General features: G+C 41.4%; 2 protein-coding genes across 2 annotated transcripts in view; both read right to left on the bottom strand.

Annotated features, from left to right (window-relative positions):
- LOC127054453 (uncharacterized) overlaps positions 1-25,537 on the bottom strand; it is a 191,591-nt gene that overhangs the window by 19,988 nt on the left and 146,066 nt on the right. The gene's annotated exons all lie outside the window — the stretch shown is intronic.
- Positions 4,690-25,537, bottom strand: part of PLCXD2 (phosphatidylinositol specific phospholipase C X domain containing 2) — a 30,341-nt gene continuing 9,493 nt past the window's right edge. The window contains exons 2-4 of the mRNA XM_050960999.1: positions 16,266-16,726; positions 14,554-14,795; positions 4,690-5,646 (exon numbers count right to left, since the gene is read on the bottom strand). Coding sequence (XP_050816956.1) covers positions 5,484-5,646; positions 14,554-14,795; positions 16,266-16,726 — 866 coding nt within the window. The 3' untranslated portion in view covers positions 4,690-5,483. The remainder of the gene's footprint in view (positions 5,647-14,553; positions 14,796-16,265; positions 16,727-25,537) is intronic.

The raw sequence follows: 25,537 nt of genomic DNA, 5'->3' as shown, positions 1-25,537 counted from the left end.
CTTTTGCCTTGGGGACTGATCCCTTGGTAAAAGTCTTCAGCTGAGTTAGGACAGGAAGGAGTAAACACATATTCTGATACCTGAGATAAAACAGAAATAGATATATATTCTGTATAGCAAGATGACAAGTCTGATTCTAATACAGGCACAATACACTCTCCTATCAAAATTTTCATTTGTAGTCTATTACCAAACGAAGTATTTATGTCCTATAGTTACACACTAATGATCCAAAAGCTTTCTCCTGTTTCTTACAACATGTATAGGCTGTCTCTACCTGTAACACACATATGCATAGAAAATAAATCCATGACAACACTAGATAGGAGGAAAATTCAACCTTGGATCTAGACAGAGATCCAGTCTCTATTATGGGCCTAACCAAAATCCTGGATCCAAAACATCCTTTAGCTTTGCTACTCAGGCCCATCTCTAATATGTACACATTAATAAAGTGCCTGAGTTGTGATATCTCAGGTGCCTATTGTCTGTGACTAACATTCCATCTGTCTTTATGAGTAACCCCATGTGTGACACAGCCACAAATGATTTAGGTCAGTTGTCTCCAAATTGTGGGCCATGGAACACTGTTGGGCCTGCAAGAGCTGGCTAATTCCATAGCGCTAACTCTCCTTGTTTCCACCTGTGAACCCACCTTAAGAAGAACCTAAAATATATAATTTCATAATATTTCTTTTCCTTATACATAAATGCTGTCAGTGCTTCAGGCATGTTAACAGGGAGGTGGTCTGCACCGTCAGGAAATGCCAGGAGAGAGGTGACCTATGTCATAAACAAGTTAATAAACTTTGAGTTAATAAGTCTCACCTCATGAAGACAGTGATAATAGTATCTCTATCTATGTACGAGTACATTGCTTTTGGTGGTTTTGTTACACAGACTCTTATTCTTTAAAAACTGCATTTCATTGAAATATTATACCCCACACAGCTGCTAGTAACATTCTATGCAACTCTTTATACATAATTCTGAACAAAAGAATAAGTGAAACACATAACACTCTTCAGTCTCTTTGTGCCACTGCCTCTCCATTGTTTGCAATGAACATTCACAACCCAGTTCAGGGTATGAAGTGATTGAAACAATAAGGTAGTTAATGCAAGACTTAACCACATAAACATGCTTGTGGAGCTTCTTTTCTGTGCTTGGCTGCTCCCTGAGCACCCACACTCGCACTGTCATCATGGTGGCAGCTTTCACAGCAGTTCCCTTATGATCATGCTGATGTTTTACCTTTTTACAAGTGAATTTTAGTGCTTTGTAAAGATGCAGGATTAGAAAAGATGCAGCCCTGTACATGACAGCTATATATCCACTAACACACACACACAACACAGTCAATGGGAGTGCAGGCTTCCCCTACATTGCCCCACTAGCATGCCTCAACCCACTTCCAAGGAGGCAATCTCAATGTTCATCCAAGGATTTACTGTCAGCCGTGATAGTGGGTTTACCATGTGGATACCTGTCCCCTGGGAACTGTGCTGAGACCACCCAATCCCTCCACACAGGGCCAAACATCAGCCAGATTTAGTGACATTTCCATCACCATGGACTGAAGTAATTTTCCATTTAAAATTTCTTTTTGCCATGCCACCATCCTTATACCTGCACTCTCAGTAGTGCTTCTTACCTTGTATGTCAACACAGAGCAGCCAATAGCAGATAAATCCAAAAGTTTCGTGAATACATAAAGAAAAAAACCCAAAACAGACCCTTTGGTTCTCTCCATCCACTTTTCTATTTAAATAAATACAACAGGATGGCTAATAACACAGATACATTACTCTGAATACTCTATAAAAATATTACCTATCTAAGCCTGGTAATTCTTTTTTGAGGTAGGTACATACAGTACAACAGATTAGCAGTTTAAGAACTAATACAAATACAAGGCTATACTTGTAGCTGTATGCAGGGCTTAAATTCAGCCAGAGCTGTCCAGACCGGAGCTCTGGTAAGTACTTTCAGACCCTATGGAGTTTTAATATAGCATGTGGGGAGGACAGTGGGGGCTGAAAGGGAGAAGAGCCTCTGGGAAGTACACTGGGAATTTAAACCCTGCCTGCATGTAATTCAGTCATTTAGTGATCATGCAAATATTTTTTGCATTCACACTGCGTGAGTTTTGCTTTGACTTCTGTGCTCAGACACTCTCTATATCTAGAAGTGGGCCTAAGCCACAAAGTATATACCTCAGTGATTGCTCTGATTGTGGGGTTTTGACTTAATCTACTAGAGAATTTGGGCCAGCTGCAAAATTCAAATCTCTAAGTGAAACGCAATTGAAGCGATCATGTTGCATATGGCTTGGCATTAAAAGTAGAGCTGGTCAAAAGACATATTTTCTGCAAAACATTAAAAGGAAACAAAATATTTCTTTTGTTTGAACTATTTGTGCAATTGTTTTAGCTAAATAAAACTTTAATTTGTGGATTTTGTTAAAAAAAAATTACACCATTTTCTCTCACTTTTGTCCACTAGAAAATGAGGAAAAAGTCATGGTGATGGTGGGTGGCGGGGGAAGACACGAAAAGTCAATCTTTCGGTTTTTCATAAAAAAGGTTTAGCTGGAAAAACATTTTGAACAGCACTAATTAAAACCAGGCAACACAAACAGATAAATCATATTAAAGTTTGTTAAGAACTTGGCCAAGGTTCACATGTGGAAGGTTTGCAAACCTTTAAATGAACCCTAGCAGAGTTCTGAGTTTAGAACAAAAGCAGGTGATCTCTGTCTGGTTTTGGGTATTATGTATAGAGCCATCATCAAAAGAGAAACATCACGGAAAAAGCTGCAGCTACTAACAGACTGGGTGAGGGATCCAGAGGTTGAGGGGATGGTCAGGTTGATATATTTTTTTAAAAATTGTTTGTAAAAACAATCACTTTTCTTATAAACAAAATAAACTGAAGCCTTAACAGTTATTCTTAAACCCACTGATAATTAGTTCACTAGCAGCAGTTTGTAGAAAGGTGATTGAACAGCAGATGAGCCCCCAATTGCACTGTTATTTTGGGGGGAAAGCACAACTCTCTGAAAGACTAATAGTGCATCAGCTTCATGGGATAATCAAAGTGCTGAATTTATTCTGGACATCCATGCTGCAAAAGAGTAATCTCTGCATGCTATGATGTTGCATAATTACACAATGTTTTGAACTGTAGATCAGTGGCTCTCAACCTTTCCAGATGACTGTACTCCTTTCAGGAGTCTGATTTGTCTTGTGTATCCCTAAGTTACACCTCACTTAAAAACGACTTGCTTACAAAATCAGACATAAAAAATACAAAAGTGTCACAGCACACTATTACTGAAGAATTGCTTGCTTTCTCATTTTCACCATATAATTATAAAATAAATCGATTGGAATATAAATATTGTATTTACATTTCAGTGTATAGTATACAAAGCAGCATGAACAAGTCATTTTCTGTATGAAATTTTAGTTTGTACTGACATTGCTAGTGCTCTTTATGTAGCCAGTTGTAAAACTAGACAAATATCTAAATGAGTTCATGTACCCCCTGGAAGACCTCTGCATACCCCCAGGGGTACATGTACTCCTGTTGAGAACTACTGCTGCAGATTAACATGCCCTGTGAGTGCAACAGTGTGAAGATACAAACTTTGTGATGTATTATCACGCAATCACCCAACCCTCCAGCTGTTTTATTTATCTGGATTTGTCTTGAAAGAAGCAAGTTTTTGTGAATAAGTATAGTACTACTGTGGCCATAATGAAAGCTCTGTCCATCTCTACTTAATGCCCAAACCTTAGGGTTTCTAGTCTACTGCCAATGGAAAGTAGTTAGTCTCAATATGAACTGTGCTAACAGACCCCTCAATGTTCAGTTGAATTGTGCAAAGTTTTCATTACTAACAGATTGAGCCAGTGATCCAACACATTTCCCTGTTGCTCTAGAATCTAATCCTTCATTTTTAAATGTCAGAAGATAACCTTTACATTATGAACTGAGTGCAAATTTATCCAGTGGTGTCTGCCTGACTCAACAGAGAGCTTGAGACATCTCCTCTCAAATCTGTTCACTTCCCCTAATTCGTTAATGGAGTGTCAATACTGAAACATAATTTTAAAATATAAATTGTCAACATTTTGCTGCCGATCAAAACAAACAATTAAAAAACGTGTATGATCATGTAATGAGGATCGGCACAATCTGTGAGCAGCATCTTATTCTGCGATCAGAAGAGGGTGCAGCTTGGGAGAATTCTACCAGTTATTCCCACCCCTCCACTCCCTGCATCCCAATTTGCCTCCCAGAGAGTAAACCTGAAACTCAGGTCAGGGACTCAAAATCTCAAGTAAGCTACAAACCTCACAGTGACTTTAGGGTGGGTTTTGAGCAAACCTGGATAGGTTCAAGTTTTGGGGCACAAAATGATGTAAAAAATGACCAGATGCCAAACCAAAAAGTAATAATTTTCACAGTTTTTTTTTCAAATGAAGTCTAGGGAATGAAAAACCAAGTGAATCGAAATTGGGGTAGGGGGTAAGGTCCACCCCAATGAAACCACCAAAGTTTTCACTAAACTTCGCTCTATAGTTTGCTACATTGTGTCTCAAAGCTACATACAATGAACAAAGCCTGCTGTGTTTCTAACATGTTCACATAGCAGCCTTTTGTGCAGAGCTTCCCCCCACCCCCCACAATCTTTCAAGAAAACTCAACTGATTTCCACCATCCCCCAACTTAAGTAAAGTGCATCTGCATCCTGCTTTAATGGAAGTCCCTTAAAATAAGAGAGAGACCGAAAACAAAACCTTGAAGTCAAAAGCTCCTGAGAGTTATAAGTTTAGATCCAACCTCCACACCTCGGGCCCATCTCTATTTAAACCACTGAACACAGTATAAAAGCTTCCCTCTGAACAATGGGGATGCTGTTTTTTTTTAAAGAAAGTCAGAAGTAGCTTCCAGTACGACATAAGAGATACAATAGCAACTGCTAGCAGAGACCAGCACAGCTCTGACTTATGTAGCCAGATGGAGGATCCCTTTTGGCTAGTTTGGTAGAACTGCTCCTGGGGATCAACACCAATTCTTAGACTGACAATGGGGTTCAATAACACACAGGATGCACACCCACAGGGAGTCTAGTTGCCTGGGGAAACACTGCTGCCAATTGGTTACATCTGTTGTAGTGTCGGCCTCCTATTGGCAGGCAGACAACAGCTTGCTGTACTGCAGCAGATGTGTGCATAACAGAGTCAGCAGCACTCAGACACTGCTTAGTGTTCAGGTCAGATCCATGCAGCAATAGATCCTGATGTGAATGATTTTCAGCACGTTTTTCTCAGAAACTAGGTTTTTGTTTGTTAAAAAACAAAACCAAAAACACCTAAATTGAGATTTACATTGAAAGCTGTTGACATGGATGAAAGGCTCCAAATCTTCGTCTCAGTCGATGAGCGCTGATCTTAGAGTGAGAGACAGAACAGTCAGGATTTAGTCAGAGCTTGGTGCCCTTCTAAAAGGAGGTCGTTTAATGCAATAACCGTGGCAGCAAAGTCAACCAGCTCCACAAAGTCTGATGTAATTATGTTTATGCCCATAATGCCTGGCTTCTGTGTCTTTACCCAGTTCAAAATCATAGGCAGGTTCCTAAAGAAAAAAAGGATAAATATGTTAACCAATATAACACACTGATATGGAAGCACCTTGATTTTGCTCTACATGTAACAGTTTGTCTATGAACAGCATGTTCGCACAGTATCCTTTAACCTCAAAGTAGCAAACACAATATATACTGCACCCTTAAAATGCAACCACCTCTGGGGAGAAGGGTGGCAGAAAACAGCACACTGCACAACCATTTTTTTTGGTGTGTGCAAGGGGGGAATAGAAATATCGGCCAAAGTCACCAGTGGAAACCGCTGCTTTTACAAGACATACTATAGCATTCTTATTGACTTCACTGAACAGTTAGGACCTCAGAATTTAAGGTCCTGCAATGGTTACTTTGTTCTTATTTTGTCTGAGTATATGCTGATCTGCAGGCTTTATTCATAGTGATTAGGTCTTGTGTTATTACTTAAATCATCGTAAGTAGAGATGGATGAAATGGTTTGGATTACTAAGAACTGAAATTTTTTTCAGTCATTTCATGAAAAGAACTTGAACCAAGGGTTTGCAGAAGTTTTTGTGCTCCTTTAACACTACAGCAGTGGGGTTTCCACAGGAGCCAGAAACAGAAGTAACTTATCCTATAATGTGCCTGTTGTTTTAAAAGCAGATCGAAAGGCAAGCTGTGTGCCCCTTGGAGCTAGCAATCCCAAGAATAAAAGTAATAACAACCCACAAAGGAAGTCATCAGTAAACAAAAGGAAAGGGATAAGGGCAAAAGAGTAGTTATTCTCATGAAAACCCAGTCATTTGTAAATCATTGTGAGGAACAATTTCAAATGTTTCTTCTCCATTAGTTAGAACTTAATGCAAAATGGTTTAAGACTCATGTTTAGGGCCAGCATTATCATAATCAGAAGGCAGAGGTCCATACAAAATTGTACAGCCAAATATGAATGTACAAAAGAGGCAGTTCCCATTCAACTGTGTATAAACACTCTGCATGAGGGTGCAAGCATGCTTTAACTTGTGAAGTATTTGGACTCTGTTTTTAACTGTATGTCGTTTCCAGACCCCAGTGTTTTAGCAGAACTTCTCAGTAACTTCCTTAGAAAGTTGTGCTTAAAACCTGATGACACATTATGGCTCTGTATTTGAATTATTGTTGGAACAAATGTTAATATTTGAATTATTGTTGGAAGACCTCAGGGAAGTAACTAATTTTAAGGAAGGATTTGCTCCATATGAACATTATTAAAGCTCGTGGAAATGCCTTGAAAATTAATTTACTGATGATTGTGAAGCATTTTGAGGATGAGAATGGTCATGTAAAAGCAGCAAAGAATCCTGTGGCACCTTATAGACTAACAGACGTTTTGAAGCATGAGCTTTCGTGGGTGAATACCCACTTCGTCGGATGCATGTAGTGGAAATTTCCGGGGGCAGGTATATATATGCAAGCAAGAAGCAAGCTAGAGATAACGAAGTTAGTTCAATCAGGGAGCTCAGCAGTTTCTCTTTGAAGTCCGGTCCTGAAGTTTTTTTGCTGCAGGATGGCCACCTTAAGATCTGCTATGGTGTGGCCAGGGAGGTTGAAGTGTTCTCCTATAGGTTTTTGTGTATTGCCATTCCTAATACCTGATGTGTGTCCATTTATCCTTTTCCGTAGCAACTGTCCAGTTTGGCCGATCTACATAGCAGAGGGGCATTGCTGGCATATGATGGCATATATTACATTGGTGGATGTGCAGGTGAATGAACTGGTGATCTGTGTGGCTGATCTGGTTAGGTCCTGTGATGGTGTCACTGGTGTAGATATGTGGGCAGAGTTGGCATCAAGGTTTGTTGCATGGATTGGATCCTGAATTAGAGTTACTATGGTGCAGTGTGCAGTTACTGGTGAGAATATGCTTCAGGTTGGCAGGTTGTCTGTGAGCGAGGACTGGCCTGCCAACCAAGGCCTGTGAAAGTATGGGATCATTGTCCAGGATGGGTTGTAGATCCCTGATGATGCGTTGGAGGGGTTTTAGCTGGGGACTGCATGTGATGGCCAGTGGAGTCCTGTTGGTTTCTTTCTTGGGTTTGTCTTGCAGTAGGAGGCTTCTGGGTACATGTCTGGCTCTGTTGATCTATTTCCTTATTTTCTCATGCGGGTATTGTAGTTTTGAGAATGCTTGGTGGAGATTTTGTAGGTGTTGGTTTCTGTCTGAGGGGTTAGAGCAGATGCGGTTCTACCTCAGTGCTTGGCTGTAGACAATGGATCAGACTTCAAAGAGAAACTGCTTGAGCTTCAGTTCATCTGCAAATTTGACACCATCAGCTCAGGATTAAACAAAGACTGTGAATGGCTTGCTAACTACAAAACCAGTTTCTCCTCCCTTGGTTTTCACATCTCAACTGCTAGAACAGGGCCTCATCCTCCCTGATTGAACTAACCTCGTTATCTCTAGCTTGCTTCTTGCTTGCATATATATACCTGCCCCTGGAAAGTTCCACTACATGCATCCAATGAAGTGGGTATTCACCCACGAAAGCTCGTGCTCCAAAAAGTCTGTTAGTCTATATGGCGCCACAGGATTCTTTGCTGCTTTTACAGATCCAGACTAACACGGCTACCCCTCTGATACTTGAGAATGCTCATGTGAGTTTTGACACATTCTTATAATATTGCACATTTAATATATACTATAGAAGAACCATATTGTATCCATGCAAATTAAACTCTCTAGTAAGTATCTTCAGTTAAGATTAAGAAACAATTTTAAATGTATAGTGCTTTACTCCTTAAAACACATGCCTCTCTTAACGAAGAAAGGTGAGTGAGGTGATATCTTTTCTTGGATCAGCTTCTGTTGGTGAGACAGGCTTTCGCGCTTACACGGAGGGCTTGTCTACACATACAGCGCTGCAGCGGTGCAATTGTACCGATGCAGCTGCACTGTTGTATCACTTAGGTTGTCTACACTGTGCATGCCACCTCCAGTCTGCACCAGCACTTTTAGTTGTTAAAACTTTTTATCATTCAGGGAGTGTTTTTTCACACCCGAGCGACAAAAGTTTTAATGATGAAAATGCCAATGTAGACAAAGCCTTAGCGAAGACACTATCTATGATGAGGGTGAGGGATTTTCTCCCATCAGCACAGGTACTCCATCTCCCTGAGAGGTGGCAGCGATGTCACTGGGAGAAGCCCTCACGTTGACATCGTGCTGTCTACACCAGGAGTTCAATCTGTATAACCGTGTTGCTCAGAGGTGTGAATTTCCACATCTCTGAAGGACGTAGTTATATTCACTTAAGTCTGTAGTGCAGACCAAGCCAGAGCTCTTCTTCAGGTCTGGGAAATTTACCCAAAGTGTCACAGCTAAATAGAGGATGGAACAGATTGTTTAGTACAAGTAGGTAACACTCAAGGGACCACTCAAGGTGAAGTGGCTTGTTAACACCCCTCTAGTCATAGGGAGGAAAAGGAGGGACAAGAAACAGCTGGGTGGGGGTTGTTAGTGGGTTATAGGTTGTTGTAATATGATTTTTAGTGTCAAGAAAAGTTATGAATTTAAGCTCCTAGGCTCGTTCTTTTTGTGAAAAGTGTTCACCCACAGGTAATGTGATGTTTTTGTCTTTTATCATTTTCCTGTGTGAGTTCATTCAAGAGACAACACACCTTTCAAGATCCATAGGTCCTACACATACCTATCACAACATGTGCTGTACCTCATCCCGTGCACTAAATGCCACAGTAGCAACTATGTGGGTGAAACCTGACAATCACTATGCTCTCAAATGTTCCACCTTGTATGTATTTGCGACACTGAGTAAGTTTCACAGACCTGAAGAAGAGCACTGTGTAAGCCTGAAAACTTGAGGCTCTCACCAACAAAGGTTGGTCAAAGAAAAGATAACACCTCACCCACCTTGTGGTTTTTTTAAGTGTCCTGTGTTTTCAGGAGTAAAGTTATACAAATTTAAAATTGTTTCTTAATCTTAAACATATTACCTCACCCACCGCATCTCTCTAATATCCTGGGTCTGACAAGGCTACACACGCTCTTAAAGAAAGCATTTTAGCACCATCTAGTGTTTAATGTACAAAAAACAAATCAATTTATTATTCTCTAAGGTGCCACAAGTATTCCTGTTCTTTTTTTGAAAAAAACAAACTGCAATCTTGGAAAACAGGAAGTTCAAAATCTTTGGATCAGATTACTTGGATATTAACATTATTTCATTATTTAGCTTTAGACATTATTCTGTCAGACTAAATTCTGTGGAAAGGCAAGAGACAGGAACTCCACATCCTAACTTCAACCACAGGAACTTCAGTATTTCTATTTTGTGAATATTTTAGATTCCGACCCTCTGGGCCTTTGAGGAGGATTTTTTTTTAAAAATAGAATCACAGAATTATAGGGCAGGAAGGGGCCTCAAGAGGTTTTTAGTTCAGTCCCCTGCACTCAAGGCAGGACTAAGTATTATCTAGACCAGGGGTGGGCAAAATACATTTTAAGCTGTCCGGCAAACTGCCGCTGGGGGAGCAGGGTCTGGGGCTTGCCCTGCTCTGGTGCTCCAGCTAGGGGACCAGGATGGGGAGGCTGCACCACACAGCTCCTGGAAGCACCCGCATGGCTCCGCTCCAGTGCTAGCAGGCCGCTCCATGTGTAGGAGCTGGAGAAGAGACATGCCACTGCTTTTGGGAACCGCTTGAGGTAAGCGGGGCTCAGATCCTGCTCCCTGCGACTCTTTCCATGTCCCAAACCCCTCCTCCAGCCCTTATCCCCCTCCCGCCCTCCAAACCCCTCAATACCAGCCCAGAGCACCCTCTTACACCCCAAACTCTTCATCCCCAGCCCCACCCTGGAGCCCACACCCCCAACTAGAGCCTTCAACCTCTCCCACACCGCAACTCCAATTTTGTGAGCATTCATGGCCCACCATATAATTTCTATTCCCTGGTGTGGCCCTGAGGCCAAAAAGTTTGCCCACCCCTGATCTAGACCATTCCTGACAGGTGTTTGTCTAACCTATTATTAAATACCACAACCTCCCTGGGCAATTTATTCCAGTGCTTAACCACCCTGACAGTTAGGAATTTTTTCCTAATGTCCAACCTAAACCTCCCTTGCTGCAATTTAAGTCCATTGCTTCTTGTCCTATCCACAGAGGTTAACTAGAACAATTTTTCTCTCTCCTCTTTCTAATAACCTTTTATATACTTGAAAACTGCTAAGTTCCTCCTCAGTCTTCTCTTCTCTAGACTGAACTTAACCATTTTTTCAATCTTCCCTTATAGGTCACGTTTTCTAGACCGTTAATCATTTTCGTTGCTCTTCTCTGGACTTTCTCCAATTTTTCCACCTCTTTACTGAAATGTGGCACCAAGAACTGGGCACAATACTCCATTTAAGGCTGTGTCACTGTGGAGTAGAGCAGAAGAATTACTTCCCGTGTCTTGCTTACAACACTCCTGCTAATCCATCTCAGAATTATGTTTACCTTTTTTTGCAACAATGTTACATTGTTGACTATATTTAGCTTGTGATCCATTATGATCCCCAGATCCCTTTCCACAGTACTCCTTCCTAGTAGTCATTTTCCATTTTGTATGTGTGCAATTGATTGTTCCTTCCCAGGTGGAGTACTTTGCATTTGTCCTTATTGAATTGCACCCTATTTATTTCAGACCATTTCTCCAGTTTGTCCAGAGCATTTTGAATGTTAATCCTGTCCTTTAAAGCAGTTACAATCCCACCCAGCTTGGTATCATCTCTAGACGTCATAAGTGTACTCTCTATGCCATTATCTAAATCAGCATTTCTCAAACTGGGGTCTGCAAGGGCACACCAGGAGGTCCATTGATCCTGCTGATCAACTCCTCCCCATCCCTCCCAGCACCTCCTGCATGCCAGGGAACAGCTGTTCAGGGGCACACAGGAGATGCTGGGGGAGAGGGGGAGCAGGGATGAGGGGTGCTCAGCAGAGAGAGTAGAAAGAGGCAGGGAAGAGGAGATACATGGGTGGAGCGGGGGTGGGAAAAGGTGGAGCAGGGTGTGGCCTTGGGGGGGGGAAGGGTAGAGTGAGAGTGGGGCTGGGGCTAAGCAGAAGGGCTTGGGGGTCCACAAATTTTTTAAAATGAAAACGGGGGTCCTCGGGTTGCTGAAGTTTGAGAACCGCTGATCTAAATCATTTATGAAGTTATTGAACAGAACTGGACCCATGACCGATCCCTGTGTGACCCCACTTGATATGCCCACCCAGCTTGATTGTGAACCACTGATAACTACTTTCTGGGTATGGTTTTCCAACCAGTTATGCACCCACCTTATAGTAGCTCCATCTAGGTTGTATTTCCCTAGTTTGTTTATGAGGTGGTCATGCGAGACAGTATCAAAATCCTTACAAAAGTCAAGATATATCACATCATCTGCTTCCTCTCTAAGGGTATGTCTTCACTACCATCTGGATAAGAGGGCAGTGATCGATCTAGTAGGGATCGATTTATCATGTCTAGTTGAGACACGATAAATCGATCCCTGAGTGCTCTCCCATCAATTCGCTCTGCGAGAGGCACAGGCAGAGTCGACGGGTGAGCGACAACAGTCGACTCACCATAGTGAAGATACCGCAGGAAGTAGAGCTAAGTACATGTAGCTGAAGTTGCGTAACTTCGATCGATCCCCGCCCCAGGTAGACCAGACTTTAGGCTTGTTACCCCATTAAAGAAAGCTATTAGGTTGATTTGATATTATTTATTCTTGACAAATCCATGCTGTTACTTATCACCTTATTATCTTCTAGGTGTTTGCTTGCTTGCTTATTTGTTCCATTATCTTTCTGGGCACTGAAGTTAAGGTGACTGATCTGTAATGCCCCAGGTTGTCATTGTTCCCCTTTTTATAGATTGACATAATATTTGGCCTCTTCCAGTCCTCTGGAATCACTCCTGTCTTCCATGAATTTTTGAAGATAATCGTTAATGGCTCCGCTATCTCCTCAGTTAGCTCCTTGGATGTATTTCATCAGGCCCTGGTGACTTGAAGCCATCTAACTTTTCTAAGTAATTTTTACCTCGTTTTTTCCATATTTTAATTGATGGGCAGGGGGGTGGGTGTATTGTAGGAAAAAAACAATAAATACCACTAGAAGAAACAATAATTTTCCAAAGAAAATCTAGAATTGGGCTGTTATTCACTTGGGACTAAAGATTCAATGAGTTTTTCAGAAAATCAAAAGCCACATGCTAACTGGTTTCCAGTGTCGCTCATTTCATTGTTTTATATCCAGTTCAGTAGGTGATATGGTCATTTTGACAATCAGACTCACAGTAGCAGCTAGCACCATTGTTACTAAATGCACAGGACTGGACACCAGTCTGTATGTCACCTTGACAAATCCAAGCTTTGATTATATGGTACGGGTAGAGCTAAGGAGTAAGATCCCAGGCCTTACACGGCAAAAAGGATCACTATTCACTCTGTGATTTGGAATATAGGCTACACAATGTTAATATCACACAGCAGAATCATTTGGGTCAAATTCTGGGAAATGACGGGCCCTGCACCTGCCCTTTAAGTCATTATGAATTACAAGGGTGCGGCAATGTTCAAGGTCAGGCCCTTTATTAGTTGTCTTATTTATGGATAACCATGTAGCCACAATTAGAAAACTCCTATTATTCATCTCTCTCTCTCTCTCTCTTTTTTTGGTCTGGAGAAGCAAGACACATTTAAGGCCATATCTTGTCCTATGAGTGTGTAAGTGTTATAGAAGTCACTGGGGTTGGTATGCACATAACTCAGAGCAGATTTTAGTCCACAGAAAATGAAATCTGGTTTTCATGTAAGAGATAAGCTTGTTTTTCCTCCTCACTTTAAATCAAGAAGAGTTGAGGGTACCTATTTTCTCTAGAGACACCACTTCAAATTGCTCTCTGCTCACAAAATATGAATTTGGTTTTGCATTTTGTCAGCCAATATCATGACTAAAAGGCTTGCACTTATGCTTGATATATAAACCATGAACTATTTTCCCATCATCCTTTGTACTTATGCTAAAATAAATTGCATTAGTAGAGCGTATGAACTCTGTCCTTGGGTACGTGTAGGAGCTGTTAGGGATAAGATGCATGTCTTGTTAAGGCCTGACAAGTTGCACGAGGTGCTGGTACTGAGGAATAAGGATGGTTGGCATGATGTCTTTGTGACCTGAAAACTAAGTTCAAAATAAGATAAGAAACTGGTAAGAACTGGGTGTACTCTACTTTTGTTGTAAACAAGAGAATTATATGAGCGAAGTAAGTCCATAATTTTGGAGCAGACTGATTGCTATGAGACTCTACTTCCCAGATTGGATTGGTAAAGTATTAATCTTTTCCCTTTTGTGTTGTGCTGTATTGTCTTTGACTAATAAAGATGGCTGAGCCTTATCTGACATCTCATCAATACCCTAAACTGAACCCTACCAACATACAAGAAGCAATGTGCTTAAACTGCAGCAAGGGAGATTTAGGTTAGACATTAGGAAAAAGTTCCTAACTGTCAGGGTAGTTAAACACTGGAATAGATTGCCTAGGGAAGTTGTGGAATCTCCATCTCTGGAGATATTTAAGAGTAGGTTAGATAAATGTCTATTAGGGATGGTCTAGACAGTATTTGGTCCTGCCATGAGGGTAGGGGACTGGACTCGATGACCTCTCGAGGTCCCTTCCAGTGCTAGAGTCTATGAGTCTATGTTCTCTGTGGAGATTTACACATAAAGAGATATTTTATGTTTTAGCTTAACTGCAGGGAGTGAGATGCTTGCAGTCATCAAATATAAGTAACAATATATCCTGAAAGATCAGCACTTGTTAATAATTCAAGCACAGGTCTGGTAGTTACTTGCTTATTCATTGTAACTTCAAGGTAAAAGTTTCAAACAAGGAGCTGTGGAACCAAGACAAATCCTTACCTGTGAACAAGTGTATTTTTTAGGCCACGGATTAGGTGCCGTGCAATAGTTTTCACCCTGGGTGTGAGAATAGCTTGAGAAACATGAAAAGTTCCATGTTGAGCCCGCTCCCCAAGAGTGGTCTCTAAGAACTGTAATAGCTTGTGCACGTTCGTTGTGTTTGCCCAAGGTGCCGGCATTTTATTCCCTGGCCACAGGAAGGGATATTCCTGATACAGAGGGTAGTGGTAGAAAATGAGAACCTAAATAATGGAAAGAAAGATAGAAAAGGATGCAAATTAAACCGAATCATGATGTTTTGGAACCAAACTTTGCATTTAAGTTTATCCATGCAGTCCCATTGAAGTCTGAGTACACATGTGTAAAATCTGGTGAGAATCAGGCCTCCTGTCTTTAAACTAGTACACTGAATACAATTAATTCACTGGAGTGTTACCATAAAGGAGAAAATCATTTTGATTAGCTGCAAATTCAGGACTGCATAGTGTTTCAAGTGTCACTACAGAAAAAGGAGAATTTACAGTATGAAACTGAAATCATATTCCAAGATGTTTTACTTAAACAACATTACTTTAATCTTACTCTAAATATTTGTCAAACAGCATTGCCAAAATGACTTTTATCTCAGGAAAAGGATGGTGGCAAGTCAGGAACTAAAATACTGTGTAACGCAATTCAAATTAACTTGCTGTGATATACTTGGCTGGCTCATACACTGGTGTTACACTGCCATTTACTGGATGGAACACCGAAGACAATCTCATTGTCTGCTATAACCTCCACTGTGCCTTCTGGAGCTGAGATATGAGTTTTATTCCTGGTGTCATATGAAATAACAGTTTATGAGAGTCCTGTGAATATCTGAGAAAGGTCTTCAGATCCAGAGTTAAATAATACATTGGGATTCAGTGTTCTAGTTCAGCCCATTAGGGAGTTTCAAGCCAGATGTGTGCTGTTTGCCTCTATGTCCAGATCTGAACATCTTAGAAGTTTATAAAGAAAATGGATCTTGAGTTCAGATCTGGATCCATCTCTAGCAAATCTGGATACCGAGTGTTACATCCCAATCTGTTTGTTTCAAAGTGTCAGATGATTTATTGAGAGCTAGCTATATCTAAAACAGAACATCTTTCATTATCTGAATTGACAAGAGACTCTTTGCTTTAATCAGGTAGAATCCTGGAAGCAGACTGAAGAGGACTTGCTCAGAGGAATTCTTCAAAACATGACTGTGCACACACAACTTTATAGTTTTGGAATTAAATGGAAGCACTGGGAGTCTTTTGCTTCAAGACTGAGCATTAGAGAACTGCAATCAACAGGCACCATAGTCACCAACCAAAGCTCATTCATGCACTAACATGGATAGAACACAGACCGTTTGCTCCTAAAACACAGATGAGATAAGAGACTATGCATTAGCTATCTATAGAATTAAAGTTTTTATTCTTTGTGTGGGCTAGTTACTGGAGGACAACGTGTCCTCACAAACACCAAGCCAATACTTTACAGAAGATCAATTACATATGCAAGTTTGTATCTTTGTTGCATATTTGTGAATTCCTGCATAATAGGGCCCTGACCCCTAGATGCCACCGTACTACAAAAAATAAAATAAATAATAATAATATGCTTTGAACCCTAATCAGACATTTTTTATAATTTGAATTGTAATGTTTTGGACTTAGATTCATTACATGTCCTTTCCCCACCTGCTGACTCTTCTCCCAAAGATATCGCAAGGTCACATTTTCTACATATTCCATTGTGCAAAGTTTTGATCCAAATGCTTCCCGGATCCTGTTAATCAGGTATATGTGGTGCTGGTCTTCCATGGCATAGAAGTGATTGAAATCCAAGAAGATAGCTTCTTTGGGATGCTCTGTGAGGAAGGTGTTTATCTCCATCAGTCCATCCCATACTTTGATGCCAAACAAACCATGTATGAAGTAGATCTCCTGTCCCACTTCTCCTGGTTTGGAAGATACACGCAAATCAAAGTAGCGGATCCCACCTTCCAGCTGCTCTTTGAAGGTCAGGTTTTGAGTCACTGACCATTTCTTCATCAGCTTTTTCACTAAAGAAATTTTAGCCAAACGTTTGATTGCTGTGGCTTGATCAGGTCCCACAGGAGATTTCTCATCAACCCAGTAGCTGAAAGAATCATGTGATCCTAGAGATAAAAAAGAAAGTCATTTTAATGTTATAGCATTGAAAATAATATTTAATGTGTCCAATATGGCACAAAGGTCTAGTGTTAAGGCACTGGACTGGGATTCAGGAGATCTGGGGTCAACTCTTGGCTCTGACACAGGACTTTGTGTGTTATCTTTGGCAAGCCACTTCATCTTAAAGTCTCGGCTTCCCCCATCTGTAAAATGGGAATACCACTTCCTATTCACATCTGGGAGTTTTTTAGAGTTACAACTGTCTCTTAAGATGTGTTTGTACAGTTCCCAGAATGATGCTAATACAATATAAATAATAAATAGCCATAGTAAGTACACTCCTCTGTCCCATTATCCTCTCCTGTGTTCATACTCCTCTGTCCATCAAAGAAACAAGCAAGCTATCTCCACAGATCTTCCACTGTGGTGGCACAGGGGTTTAAATCTGGTCTTGTGTTTGTTGATGAATTCAGCACTGAGCCCTAGAATGAACCAAGATTCTCTTTTTATATTGTATTTATTCCTTGCTGTAGTGGGGTGCTCACTCATTCCGGCCCTGAAAGGGTTAAAAGCAGCCCTGGAGAGGGTTAAGGTGGGGAAAACCTACGCTGATTGGGGGAAGCAGGCACAGCTGAGGCCACGCCCCAATCAGGCCACAGCTGGCCCTTTAAGGGGGCTGAGGGCCAGAGACTGGGAGGAATCTCTCTCTAGCTTCTAAGAGAGAAGGGCCTGGCTGCCTGAGAGCTGAGAAGGGTACCTAGGGTAAAGCAGTGCTGGGAAAGGGCAGAGGGAGCTCCAGCCTAGTAAAACCCCAGGCTGCAGGCCTAGTTAAAGGCCTCCAAACAGGTACTTAGGCTGCAGAGGGGCAGCCCAGAGACAGGCACAGGCAGCAGGTCCTAACCCCCTTGCTGATGATGAATGGTTTACAGACTGCAGTCTGCCCCAGGGAGCGGGGCTAGATGGTGACTTGCAGTAGCCACTGAGGCAAGGTGGGGATAGAGGGTTGGGGGGTTCCCCTGGGAGGGGAGACCAGAGTGAGGGAGTACTGTGGTGGGCAGAACCCCAGGTAAGGGCACTGGGGTCTGGGAGAGACATAGGGCCAGCAGAGGGCACTGGCCTGCAGAGGGCACTCCAGGCTGGAAAGACCTAATTCCCGAGACGGCCAGCAGGAGGCGCCACACCAGTGAGTCATCACCCCGCAACACTTGCCTTACTATCATAATTCATGTAGATATATCTACAGTTACTTAAAATGACACATGACTGTGGGAAAACCACCTAAGACACCAAAGCTCTTGGTTAATCTATGGGACGGAGACCTCAGGCTGTGGCTGGGTGAAAATCCGCGCAACGCACTGCCAATGAGTCTTAGCTCTGACCATAATGAATCATTTCCAGCCATCAGATGACTGAACTATCTCCATGTTCAGCTATTCCTTGGCCTTTCAGCTGTCACCGACAACCATGTAGCAGGTAGTGTCAGTTGTAATGATATTGTTTTGTTTTGTATTTGTGGATACCTCTATTCCAGGAACTGGACTGAGAGCAAACTCATTTCAAACAGGCTTTTTACTGGCAATGACTTTAGGTCACTACTGACCTTGTAAAAATGCAGGAAGGTGACTAAGAAATGAAAGATTCCCTCTCTCGTCGTCAATCACCTGATAACCGAGCCATCATCCTGCTGCCCCACCTAGTCTCTGCAGGAGAGATGGTAATGTGCCTGTGACACGGGGTGTCAGCATTATGGACATGACAGAATCTGGCAGGGAAATCATGCACCTAACCACAAAATAATGCTCATAAATAAAGCTCCACCTCTCACTAGTCTAATAAAAAGGTACCAAAAAAACAACCTAGTAAGAAAGAAATCAAGAAAAATCCATTGTGGATTATGTCTTCGTAGTTACTGCTTGCAGAATACAAGAGAAGAGAGGCTGGGAGCCCCTGAAGAAGTCCTGACCTGATGGCAGTGGGAAGCACGCAAGGGCAGGAAGGATGATCTTAATTGGAGCAGCAACTTTGAGGGGAGGTGGGACCAAGAACATAGTACTTAGAGGAGACCCTGGAGTCCCTTGTCAGAGGCAACATTAGGCAATCTGGGGATAGAAATCTGCCTGCCAAGACTCCAGTTTAGCTAGATTTCCAACATCCACCCCAGGGAGCTCCATCCTGGTCAATATGCTGGGGCTTTACAGACACAATCCTTCCTCTGCAGTCCCATCCAGGAAAACAAGTAGGTGGTTCTAGCTTCTCTGCTCCCTGGCTCCTTCTAGTCTCCCAGCAGAGAAGCTGCAAGCTGTTATTTGGGCTTGACCCACTAGCCAATTCCCAGGAGGAGATAGGAATTCCTGCTCTTAGAGCAGGAATTGAAGGAGCAAGCTACATCCAAATAGCCCTGCTCCTACTGCCAGTCTGAAGCTCAGGGGATGCTGCACAGCAATGCTAGCTCCCTCAGCTCCTGTCCACTTGCTGAAATATAGGAAGCATACACTGACTCCACCAGACTATATAATATTCTAGTATATTACAGATGCCAACATCCCCTTTCCTCCCATCTCTCCCCTCCCTGAAAATCCAGCAATTCCTCTGCCATATCCCTGAATACTCCTACACAATCTCCTTGTCTGATTTTTTCCCCTCCTCTCTGTTTATTAGACAAGCATCTCTTGTGTGTGTGTGCGTGCGCTCACTTGAAGACTAATATGTTTCCTGTCATGCTGCAGCATCAGAGCTGTAAATGCGATTATGATCTCAACAGGATTACCTTGTTAGGGTTATTAAATCCATGTGGACGCATAAGCTGTTCACAAGTCAAACATCAGTTTGCAAGATTCCAAAGCACTCCAACAGTAATAAGCATGAGCAGTTCCTCTCCATTGTGTAACTCCACACGCAGTCATGTGTGCGAGAGGGGGAGGAATCTCTCCTTCCCCAATCAGCGTGGTGGAATAAGGGGGAAGAGAGGCATGTCATAATTTTGCAGTTTCAAGAAAACAAAGCTATTTTGCTTTGCTTCTCCTGAAGAGTGAAAGGTTGTTTCCCACAAGTCTGATCATATATTTTATAGTTACAAGACCCTCAACCCAGTGCAGATTGCAGCATTTAACAGGATAAATGAAACTAGTGCAAGACAAAGGGGTGTTTCTCAGAACTGAGATAAGTAATGGCATCAGAATTTTGTGTTTTCCAATCTACCTTCATGCACGTGGCTTTAGACAGATGGTGGTATAAACATGGAGTCATAAAGCACAGGAGCATCTAATCCAATCCAATCCAGTGCAAGCATTCATGTACGCCTACAAACATATTACTAAACAAGCGAATTCTGTTGAGAGCTGGCAAGTACGTTCAATTGAAACAAATCAATATAGGAAATATTTAAAACTTTTTAATGATTTTTACATACACGCTTCAGAGACTGGATTCTTAGTGAACTGGGGAAGAAACTCTTTCATGTTGCTACGTTAAAAGTCCCTATATCTATGACTTAATGAATGTTAGTAAATGTTTTGAGACTGTGGATAAGTGACCCTCGAGTATAAATTATTTTATACATAATAAAATTAATTAATTTTAAGACTTGCCCAAAGTCTTTCTGCAGACCAGAAACATAGTGGAGAACAGAACCCAGGCCTCCTGAATCTCAATTTGCTACCTTCTCCACTGTACTGGGGAAATACTCTCCTTGTGAGGTGGTTTGTGACACCAGATGTTCATAGTTAGTATTCCGATTACAACAATATTAGAACTGCTTCGGTGCTGCAGCTTCAATGTGAGCCTCACTGCCAAATACCCGTAGAAGTCAAGACTTAATTTGGAATCATAGGAATGCATAGGTTATGAAATACAACGCTGGAACAAACCATTTAATGGTCTCTCTAGTCCAGTATCCCATCTCTCCACCAGCAAAGGTTGGATTCGTCAGGGAAAGCTATACCCTCTCCCCTGTCTGCCCAGGCATTCAAATTCCTTCCTGACACCAGATTGTTACTATGATAGATAGCTCTTGTAATTTTATCCTAGCAAGTGCAACTGTAGATTCATGAATCCTTTTTCACTTCCACTATGCCACTCTCAAGTTAATTGTGTGTTAAATCTATTGCCTTTATTATCTTTCATTATTCAAGAATGTTTTTGTTCTATTTTCTTTGTTTCAGTTGGTAAGAAGCAGCTTTTTAGCTTCACGTCTGTAACTATTTCTAAATTGCCAATTCTTCACTTTTTCATGTTCCTTAGAATCATAGGATCAAATTAATTAGTCAGATCAAATGAATGCAGTTACATTACAAAAATTTGGCATTATTTATTCTTGGACTTAATTTTTATTTTTACTGTTTTGTGTGGGTTATCAAGAACTGATTCCTTTTTCTTGTTACTGTATGAAGTTGATAATAAGAGAACATTGTATAATGATTAGAACATGGTATCTGGAAGCAAGAATTCTGGGTCCTATTCTATTAATGACTTCCTGTGTGACCAAGCATGTCATTTAACTTTACCCTAACAGGATGTTGTGAAGATTATTGTGTGTGCAAAAGGATTTGACATGTTATAATGTAAAACAAATTTCAAATACAAAATATATTGTCTACACACTGGAAAGATATAAAATACCCTTTCCTAGGCAAAAGCATATCTAACATCATCTCTACGAATCTAGTTTTCCTGACTGTGAGGTATATTAGGCTGTGGACTAGTCTAAATAAGTGAGTGAAACTCCTTTTCTTAAGACTTTTAGAACCAGGCTGAACTTAAACACCAGACAATACTGAAGGGGAACAGTGCTGCATTTTCAGGGAAATGGACTGGATGAGTGGAAAGATTTTTCTCATTGTGGACATACAAGGTATGATTACTGAAAATTAAATAACTTTATGTGTAATATTTCAGTGAGTAGCTGGCGAAGTCCACAAATGGCACTGGCATATTAACAGCATTAAAATGTCAATTGTGGACTCTGGCATTCCACCTCAGGATTACCTTAGCTGCAGTGACGCCAAACTTCTTACAGTAAGATTTGCTCTCCACCTAAAATACATTTGCCATTTATAATCAAGAAAATATAGATAAAGCACAAACCACAATCAAAAACAAAAACATCTGAAAATACACCAATCAGGCTTCAAAAGCAACAGATCTGGGAGCATCACGGAAAAGCTACACAAGCAGCAGTCAAGGAAAGAACAATATTCTGTATTTTGCAAGGGTAAGCTCTGCTTTGTACCAGCCATGAGGTACATGAATGAGACAGAAGCACCTCTAACAAACGCTGAAGTCTTCTGGATACAGGTCATTAACAATCCAGATTTTCTAATCAAAAGATTAGCATCTTAAAACATCTTTACTAATCCACATTGAATAGCACGTTTGACTTGCTTGATACCAGGCAAAAGGGGGGAGAGAGTTAGCCATGATTAACTATATGATCCATATGAACTATCTAGATAAGCATGTCCATTTTTGAATAGTATTTTAACAAAATTCTGTAGTTAAATGTAATACAGCAATTAAACAGGGGTAACACAAAGTCTAGTAACTTAAAGCTTCCTAGAAACTTGTAATTTCAGTATCAGGCATAGGGTATTATAATTAGGAGAGAGGGAGAACGGTGTTGAAGAAATAGTTGTTGAAGACACAATACTTGTATGTTAACATTCTTTTCTACCGCATCATCTCAAATCCAGTCCACTGTTATTGGCTGTCAGCTGTTGGATGGCCTGTGCCAAATCGATTTGGTGATCCTGGTCTAGTATTTAGTGTATTGCTGTCAGCATCATGAAAATCTCCACCACAATTGGCTGTCACAGCAGAGCAGAGCAGGACATGGAGGCTACACAACCTTGAACCTGGACTGAGGTTCAGTAGGGAAGTGGTTTCTAAAAAACTTACACCGTTGTACCTGATGGTGAGTGAACAGAGGACTTGAATCTTGGAGTATGTTTGACCCTGGATCCTCCTTGGAAAACACAGAATCTGTGTCTTGTTAGCCTAGGCCAGAGTTTGAAAAAACTTCACTTGCCTCTCTAGTGTATCAGTTCTTTTCATTGCAACGGGAGAAAATGGACTATTTGGTACCAGTGTGATTAACATCTTCCCCTCTTCGTGAGCTCTGGTCTGTGCATTCGCCTGCATGGAACTCAGAGCTCAACATTATTGCTAGGGAACATTAAGGTCAACCAATGTCTCTCACTTGTTCCCACCAACCCAGTTCATTCAATGATTTAGAAATACTTAAGCCAAGTAATAGTCACTTTTAACTCACAGCAAATGGAGCAGATTGTCCCACAGGGGAAATGAAGTGAGAAATCCAATAACTTTCTGACTCCAGTTAGAATAGTGGAAACAAAAATACCAGGAAATTACAGGATTTCCACAGTGGATCGTCACACCTCCCCACACTCAGTGGTGGGAAATAATGAACAGAAAGCACTGAAGTTGGAATAAAAAAGAAGGTGGGAAGATTAATTTGTGATGGAATTAACTCTTCTCCCTAGGAAAGTGCTGTGAACGCCCATTCACCTTGCAGTTATCTGTATCTTTTTGGGGTCCTGAGATGCTGAACACAAGGAAGAATTATTTCCAGAGAGACATGGGAAAGCAGAATTTACTTTCATGAGGAAAGCCTGTAATGTTCTGGGGATGACATTGTCTTTATATAAATTGCAATAGGATATCTGTACTGAAAGAGCCACCAAGTTCTGACACTTGCTTTTGGGATTCCTGAGTGGCAACATTGCCAGGAGTCAGCCAATGGCTCTTGTGACCCATGTTGCCAGCAGAGATTTTGATTGGAGGGTTTCTGCTTCTGACTATTTATTAAGAGGAGTTAGGGGCCTGAGTTCATCCCAAGACAATGGGTGGCTGGGCAATATGTGATTGTTGCTGCAGAGGCCAAGACACAGTTAAGGACCTACAGGAGGGAACACTGGACTACTTAGAAGAGGTGTATTTGCACAGGGGAGATTTTTCAAAGACTTACTTCTGAACTGGTTGAGGTAGGTTCTCATCCTCTTGTGAGACCCTCTGGTCTGTATTCATTTTGTCCACAGGGTCACCACACTGTCCAGTGGAGAGGGACGTGTATGAAGAGACATTGCACTGATCCAACATTGTGCTCTGACACAGTGAGGGTCAGCGGGCTGTGATCAGGCATGGCAGAGTCTACCCTACCTCAGATACATAACAACACTAAGAAGTTGCACAGTTCTTTCTGGGCTGTTCTCCCACTTTGCGGTAGCCTATGAGGGAGGTACTACACCACAGGGCCAACGGAAAACAGCCTCTTCTTATTATGATACTCCCCAGAGAAAGAGAGGAAAAGCTAGTAATATAGCATCTTGCCACTGCCCTCCAAAAAGAATAAAAGCAAAGTTGAAAAGAAAGGTGAGAGAAAGCAGAAGCATTGAATTTTTTTTTTATTATTATTTCTAGCAGGGGGACTTCTTACACCTGGTGTTTCCTAGTAGCAACGATGCTGTCCTCCTGCCTCAGCTTTCCAATTAGACCAAAGCAGTGTCCATCACTGACAAGTTGGAGATGATGTCATGATCCAGAGATCCTTGCTTTCACTGACTACATTCTCATGAGCAGGCATTTTTTGTCTTATTAGTTTTTCTACCCTATTTTTCAATGCTTCATGTAATCTGTGTAGCTCAACACTCTAATTTATACTGAGAAATGGTCTCACTAACACAGGAATTGCCACGCTGAATCAGACTAATGGCCCAGTCAGTCCAATAACCGGTCTCCAACTGCAGCCAGTATCAGCGGCTAATAGAGAGAAGTGCAAGAAACCCCACAGTAAGCAGTTATGGAATAACCTGGCTATCAGGAAAGGCTCTTTTTAAGACCTACTAATCAGAAGCTGCATTTCATATCAGGTTTTCATCACTGCTGCAAGATTATTTTCCTCTAGTGGATGATGCATCATTGCTTGGTGAATGTCCACTGAGTTGGGCAGGAAGCCAAAGAATGGAGATTTAAGAAGTTAGCCGTACATCCTCTATTTTTGATCTTTTTTTTTCAATCTCATATGCTTCACCTGTCACATGAGTACAAACTTTAACCCAACAGATGGTCAGTTCAGCTGTCTATGCACTGATTCAACGACATTATCCCCTCAGTCAGCAGTCCATTCCATCAGGACCCCTATAGAGACCTGCTGCCATTTCAATTTGCTCCCTCCTTGCATGGGGCCACAGGGTGAAGGTCACCTACTTCTCTTTGAGGGCCAAATTTTCATGGGGCACAAAGGTCTCATAAATGAAGATGGGGAAACTGACACACAGAAAGTGACTTGTCCCAGGTCTCACAGACAGAACCCAAATCACCTGTCTCCAAGCTCACCCTAAAAATTTAACCTGGTTTTCACTTAACTAACACTTTCATTTAACTTAGCCAATTAAGACACAAGACACCCAGGGAACTTTGGGTCAGCAATTACACATGCATCAAAATAATCTTGGCTATACCCACCTTTGGGAGGTGCTGAAATATTTGTATACACTCACACCCATTTAAGGTAAGTCATGCACATCTCATTCTGTGAGCAGCATATGCAACTGTGACCTCTTTTTCATGATTGCATACATTCAGAACTTGGAACTATTTTCCCTTAACAGCTTCTTGTGAATTCAGTAAACCAAAGTACACCCCTTCATGTTCTGTGTAATAGATACTCACTTTATTATACTTGGGGCTGGTAATATTGCCTATTAAGGTAGCTTGACACTTTCCCCATTGTAAGACCCTTCATAATATTGCCACACTTTAATTGTTGGGGCTGGGTTGTCTACATCAGGTTGAACATTTTT

Source organism: Gopherus flavomarginatus, chromosome 1 (genome assembly GCF_025201925.1).
Source record: "Gopherus flavomarginatus isolate rGopFla2 chromosome 1, rGopFla2.mat.asm, whole genome shotgun sequence".
Taxonomy (NCBI): domain Eukaryota; kingdom Metazoa; phylum Chordata; order Testudines; family Testudinidae; genus Gopherus; species Gopherus flavomarginatus.
Note: the sequence above shows the minus strand (reverse complement) of the source record. Positions and strands in the feature narration are given on the sequence as shown.